This window comes from Rhincodon typus, chromosome 19, assembly GCF_021869965.1.
Source record: "Rhincodon typus isolate 14 chromosome 19, sRhiTyp1.1, whole genome shotgun sequence".
In the NCBI taxonomy this organism is placed as follows: domain Eukaryota; kingdom Metazoa; phylum Chordata; class Chondrichthyes; order Orectolobiformes; family Rhincodontidae; genus Rhincodon; species Rhincodon typus.
In genome coordinates, this window is record NC_063350.1 from 56,245,184 (window position 1) to 56,252,189 (window position 7,006).

At 42.8% G+C, this 7,006-nt stretch overlaps 1 protein-coding gene across 3 annotated transcripts in view; it reads right to left on the minus strand.

Moving 5' to 3' along the window:
• stx16 (syntaxin 16) overlaps positions 1 to 4,776 on the minus strand; it is a 45,309-nt gene extending 40,533 nt beyond the window's left edge. The window contains exon 1 of one of the 3 annotated variants that reach the window (XM_020522370.2): positions 4,603 to 4,776. In XM_020522370.2, the coding sequence (XP_020377959.1) occupies positions 4,603 to 4,683 (81 nt within the window). In that variant the 5' untranslated portion in view covers positions 4,684 to 4,776. Of the gene's footprint in view, positions 1 to 4,527 lie in introns of all 3 variants that reach the window. The other 2 variants (XM_020522369.2, XM_048608640.1) reach the window with 2 other exon arrangements.
• Positions 4,777 to 7,006: the final 2,230 nt, after the last annotated feature.

The window sequence follows — 7,006 nt, forward strand, 5'->3', positions numbered from 1 at the left end:
TTGTGTGACTGGTGTTCAGTGGCATACCACAGGGTTGACGTTTCGGCAGAAGGGTCCCGACCTGAAACAACAACTTTCCTGCTCCTCTGATGCTGCCTGGCCTGCTGTGTTCCTCCAGCTCTACACTGTCTCGTACCTAACTATTCTAATCCCATTTTCCAGCACTTGGCCCATAGCTATGTTTGCCTTGGCATTACAAGTGCACAGCTAAATACTTATTCAACGTTATGAGGATTTCTGCCTCTGCCACCCCTACAGGCAGTGTGTTCCAGATTCCTACCATTCTCTGTTTGAAAAAAAATGTTTCCCCACATCTCTTCTAAACCTCCTGTTCTTTACCTTAAGTCTATGCCCCCTTGGTCATTGATCCCTCCGCCAAAGGGAAAAATTCCTTCCTATCTGCGCCTCATAATTTTATGCATCTCAAACACTTCCCCCTTCAGTCTCCTCTGCTCTAAAGTAAACAAACTCATCTGTCCAATCTTTCTTCATAACTGAGGCTCTCTAGCCCAAAAAATCCTGTTAAGTCTCCTCTATACCCTCTCCCGTGCTATCACATCCCTTCTAAAATGTGGATTCCAGAACTGCACAAATCACCTGACGAAGGGGCTACAGTTCAAAAGCTTGTGATTTCAAATAAACCTGTTGGACTATAAGCTGGTGTCATGTGACTTCTGGCTTTTTCTGGTTTTTAGTTACACTATAGTTAAAATACAAAAGAAAAAATTGGAACAACAACTCTATTGGAAAACTTAACAGAATGATAGTTTGTTCAACTGCTAAACAGTAATTGTTCCAATATAGTAACATCCCATAAACACATCCTTGGCAAAGGCAAATTCAGTAAAATAGACTCTCTCACATGCAAGTCCAGCAGCAGGAAGAGAACCTCAGCTTTTACCTATGAGAGAGAGGGGAAAAACAGCTTCCACATCCAGCTTCAAGATCCCAGCAACTGCTACTTAAGGCTAAAACTAAAGAAAAATCTAGTTCAGTACAAGCTTGACCCCACCCATTCAGGCTCCTTCTACTGTTCCAACTTATATAAAAAAAAAACAAGATATCACAAGCTGTTTACTTTAATGGCTTTGAGCAGACTGCTCGCTACCACTGTCTCAACCTTTCTTCATTAAAGAAAACCAGGACAAAATACACCTCTCAAAGCCATAGTATCATCACACTACACACATGGATAGTTTCAACTCTCAACCAACTCTCCCTAACACTACAAAATAGGAGGCCAAAAATCTTAATTTACTGTTTGATATAATTTTTCAAAAAACTTGGGTCTGGGATATCATTATGATGTTAACTCGGAATCTATTTACTGAAGTCCCAAATAATGAATTGAAACATAAATGTGGAGGAATTTTGAACTAAGGGACATAGCTGCAGAGTAAGGGACGCTTGTTTAAAACGGAGGTGCAAATAAATTTATTTTCCTGAAGAGCAGTGAAGAGTTGTGGAAACTAGAACACAAAGTATTTAAAAGGGAGGCAGATAAATTTTGGAATAGAGGAGTTGAGGGCTATGAGGAGCTGGCGTGAAAGAGGAGTTGAGGCCTGGGGCAGAACAGCCATGATTTTATGTAATGGTGGGTCAGGTATAAGGACCTCTATGTCCTGCTCCTGCTCCTGCTCCTAATATGTTACCTACTCCCAGCAAGTGTAGTTACTTGCAAATCACCTTGCACAGTAAATCGCCTTTACCTTATAGTGTGCGCGCGTGTATGGACTCGAGCGAAAAAGCACTCTGCCACTTCTACAAATTATAGGGTCCATGGAAGGGAAATGCAACTTTGCTCAAATTTTCATAAGTTATTAGTTACACCATTGTTAAAGCAGAATTAAACCACTAAACATGTGCTTTCAAAATAAAAGCCCCAATCAAAGCTGTATATATATATATATATATATATATATATATATATATATAAACAAGGGGGCATATTTGTAAGGTGACAGGCAGGATGTTTAGAGGAAATTTAAGGAATTTTTTTTCACCCGGAAGATGGTGAGAATCTGAAATAGTTCACCCTGGGCAAGATGGGAAACATCACAAACATTACAAAGAATGTGGATGAGCATGTGAACTGTCATAAGTGTCACGCCAAGTACTCAAATGCTTGATCTGGATCTAGGGAATGAGATGGTACAAGTGCCAGGAGGAGAATGCTTATGAGACATGGCTGTAGTATCACAAGATTTACTTTATCTATGGAGAAAGACAGGGAACAATTCAGTGGAACAATAATTAATTGGAACAGGAACATCTTCAATGGAGTGAAAATGAACCTAAATCAAAAAGACTGACATACAAAACAGTGTAACAATGTGAAGAGGAGATGGTATAGGTACAGTCACAGTCCATTTCCACAAGGGGATAAGGTAGCAGAAATAAAGTCAGAGTTCCCAGATGATAAAAAATAAATAACTAGTAAGATGAAACAGTAAGAGGGTATGTGGTGTCATGGTCAAGTCAGCAGACTGAAAAACAGAACACAGGCTAACAATCTAGGGACATGAGTTTGAATCCCACCATGCTAGATGGTATGATTTGAAATCAATAAAATTCTGGAACAAAAGCTAGCCTAATGATATCCAGATAATGTTGATTATCTGTTGATTAATATTGATGAACTACATTAGCCAGGAGTACATAATCTGTGACCACATTGATAGTTGCAAAATAAACCATCTGGTTCACTAACGTCCTTAGCAAGATAACTGACTCTCAACTATCCTCAAGAAATTAGGAATTAACACTAAATGCAGGCAATACCCATGAATGAATAAAATATATCATAGAAATCACAGAATCCCTAGTGTGGAAACAGGCCCTTCAGCCCAACAAGTCCACAACCTTCAGAGCAACCCACCCAGACCCATTTCCCTATAACCCACCTAATCTACACACCCCTGAACATTGTGGGAAATTTAGCATGGCCAATCCACCTAACCTGCACATCTTTGGACTGTGGCAGGAAACCTGAGCACCCGGAGGAAACCCACGCAGACACAGGGAGAACGTGCAAACTCCACACAGACAGTTACCCGAGGGTGGAATTGAACCCGGGTCCCTCGCACTGAGGCAGCAGTGCTAACCGCCGAGCCACCATGCATATTGTGCGTCATATGGATAATACAACCGAGAACCAGGTTGAAGGTTCAGAGTAAACAGAAGAGATTGGAGAATACAGGACAATACAACGTTGATGTGACACTATGACTATGTTTTCATAAGCATTCTCCGTCTGCTACTTAACTCACCTTTGTAAAAATGCTATAGTCCAAGTTTAGTAGCAAAGTCAAAGTAAAAGGGTCAGTGACAGCATGTGCACAAAGTTGGCTTCATGACAGGAAATAGTTGTGGGGAACAGTTGTTTTCTAGACTGGACAAAGTAGGGGTGCCAAATAACAAAATGCAGGAGTACAATGAATTGTGAGCAGAATAAATCAAGAGGACATGATTGGTGAAATACACCGACACACAGCAAATGATATTTAATGCAAAAAAGAGAAATACATCTAGTATGAGTAAAAACAAGGGGAAGTATAACAAAAAGTATACAATTCAAGATGTGGTGTGGAATCTGGGGTTTATATGGATGAATCACTGCAGGTGGGATGTGGTGAAATAAAGCAAACAGAACCTTAAGTTTTATAAGTGAAAGCATTGAGTCTAAAAGCAAGGATGCTACAGTGGACCTTTATAACAACTTAGGATCAACCTCAACTCGAATATTGTCTACAACATTGGGCATTGCACTTTACGTGGAATGTGCAGAAAAAATTTAAGAGCATGATAGCAGAGATGTGGGTAAGTTGGAGAAACTGACACTGTTTTCCTTGAAGAGAATATTGAGAGATGTGGTTCAAAATCATGAAGGGTTCAAAAACACAAAGGGTATGGACACAGCAGATGGGAAAATCTGTTCCGATTGGCAGGAAGAGGGAGAGCCAGCGGACACTGATTTTAGGTGAATGACAACAGAAATCACAGGTGACAGGAGGAAAAAACTCTTCAGGAACAGGTGGTTAGGATCTGGAAGATGCCAGTTGAGATTGTGGTGGAGACAGAAGCAATCCTGACTATATGAAGGGAATTAGATGATCATCTGGAAAGAGAGATTGATTGAGAGAGTGACTGAGAGTGACAGAGAAAGGAAAATGTTGGGCTAAGAAGAAACAGGACTGAGTGAGTTGCTTATGAAATGAACTGGCCCCTGTCTCTGTGACTGTTCCAACAGTTGAAGGCACCGAATGGCCTACTCCCGATCCTTTGTAATGATATTCTGTATAATAACATATACATTTTATAATATATAGCATGTACTAGTTATATAGAATATTCTATAGCTGTATATTCCAATACAATGCTATACACCTACATTCCGATTTGGAGGATTATGGTTAGACTCTGTCTCAATGGGTCATATTGCCCAGTGTCGGTGCCAGGCCTGGCTGCCCGCCCAGCTTGCTGCTCCCCTCTCCCGGCTCACACACTAACACAGGGACTTAGACTCACCGCAGCGCCGCTGCTGCTGCCGCCGCCGCCCCGGCCCAGGGCCAAGGCCAGAGCCTGTCCCGGCTTTGTACTCACTTGCTCGGCCAGCAGCTGCCGGCTCTGGGCCGCTCGGTTCCGCATCAGCACATAGGCATCGGTCAGACTGCGGGTCGCCATTGCTGCTGCTACTCCCCGTTTCCTCCCTGGTCACCGGCCCCCTCTATCCCCAACCCGGGGAAGAGAAAGCCTGCAGCACCCGGAAACCACTCCGGGGAAGAGAAAGCCTGCAGCACCCAGAAACTACAGCCGACAGAGGCGATAGTTAATCGCGTCCGTCCGCCTCATGTTACCGACTGCAACCTAGGCGAAAGGTTCCGGAGGTGAATGTCCTCTCAGCTGAGGTACTCATTCTCCCCTTCGGGGTCTGTAGTCTTGGTACGTGGGCCTCAGGCTCGTTCTCTGTGGTACTACTGATCAAACTCTAAACAACTTATCGTGAAAGCACACAATTCTCCAGTCAAAGTAAGCCTCACTTGAAGCTTTCTTTTCCTTTATTCATTGATGGGATGAGGTTGTCACTGGCTGGACCAGCATTTATTGCCCAGAGGGCAGTTAAGAGTCAACCACATTGCTGTCTATCTGTCTCCTCTCCTCTATCCATCTTCTATCCACCTCCCCCTCTCTCCCTATTTATTTCAGAACCCCCTTCCCCTCCCCCATTTCTGAAGAAGGGTCTAGGCCCGAAACGTCAGCCTTCCTGCTCCTACGATGCTGGTTGGCCTGCTGTGTTCATCCAGCTCTACACCTTGTTATCTTGCATCTAAATGGCTGGTTCTCCCTGTATTCCATGTGATCTAATCTTGCTAACCAGTCTACCATGCAGAACCTTGTTGAATGCCTCATTAAAGTCCATGTAGATAATGTCCACTGCTCTACCTTCATCAATCCTTGTCATCGCTTCTTCAAAAAACACAATCAAGTTAGTGAGACACGATTTCCCACACACAAAGCCATGTTGACTATCCCTAATCAGTCCTTGCTTTTCCAAATAAATGTAAATTCTGTCCCTCAGAATCCCCTCCAACAACTTGCCCACCGCCGATGCCAGGCTCACTGGTCTATAGTTCCCTGGAATTTCCTTATGACTGATGCCAGGCTCACTGGGGATTTATCCACCTTTATGCATTTTTAAGATGTCCAGCACCTCCACCTATGTCAATATGGTCACTTTTCAAGATATCACTATTTATTTCCCCAAGTTCTCTAGCTTCCATATCCTTCACAGTAAACACTTGTTTAGCATCTCATCCATCTCCTTCGGTTCCACACATAAGCAGCCTTGCTGATCATTAAGGGGCCCTATTCTCTCCCTTGTTACTCTTTTGTCCTTAACGTATTTGCAGAAACCCTTTAGATTCTTCTTAACCCTATTTGCCAAAGCTATCTCATGTCCCCTTTTTGTCCTCCTGATTTCCCTCTTAAGTACACTCCTACTCCCCTTATCCTTCTCTAGGGATTGACATATGCTTCCTTCTTTTTCTTGACCAGAACCTCAATGTCTCTAGTCATCCAGCCTTGCCCTCCACCCTAACAGGAACATACTGTCTCTGGTCTCTCATTATCTCATTTTTGAAGGCTTCCCACTTTCCAGCCATCCCTTTACCTGAGAATATCCGCCCCCAATCAACTTTTGAAAGTTCTTGCCTAATACCATCAAAATTGGCCTTCCACTAATTTAGAAATTTAACTTTTAGATCAGGTCTATCCTTTTCCATGACCATTTTAAAAACTAATAGAATTATGATCACTTCCCCTAAAATGCTCCCCAACTGACACCTCAGTCACCTGCCCTGCCTTATTTCCCAAGAGGATGTCAAGTTTGCGCCTTCTCTAGTTGGTACATCCACATACTGAATAAGAAAATGTTCTTGTACACACTTAACAAATTCCTCTCCATTCAATTCCCTAACACTTTGGCAGTCCCAGTCTATGTTTGCAAAGTTAAAATCCTCTACCATTACCACCCTATTATTCTTACAGATAACTGAGATCTCCTTCCAAATTTACTTTTTAATTTCCTGCAGACTATCAGGAGGTCTATAGTACAATCCCAATGAGATGATCCTCCCTTTCTTATTACTCAGTTCCACCCAAATAACTCCACTGGACATACTCCCTGGAATATCTTCCCGAAGTACACCCATAATGTTGACTCTCATCAAAAATGCTGCTTCCCCCTCCTCTGTTGTCCCCCTTTTCTATCATTTCTATGGCACCTATACCCTGGAACATTAAGCTGCCAGTCCTGTCTGTCCTGAGCCACATCACTGTGATCGCTATGGTATCCCAGTCCCGTATTCCCATCCATGCCTTGTGTTCATCTGTCTTACCTATGAGGCCTCTTGCGTTGAAATAAATGCAGTTTAATTTATCAGTCCTACCTCGTTCTCTGCTTTGTTCCTGCCTGCCTTGACTGTTTGACTTGCTCCTTTTCTCAACT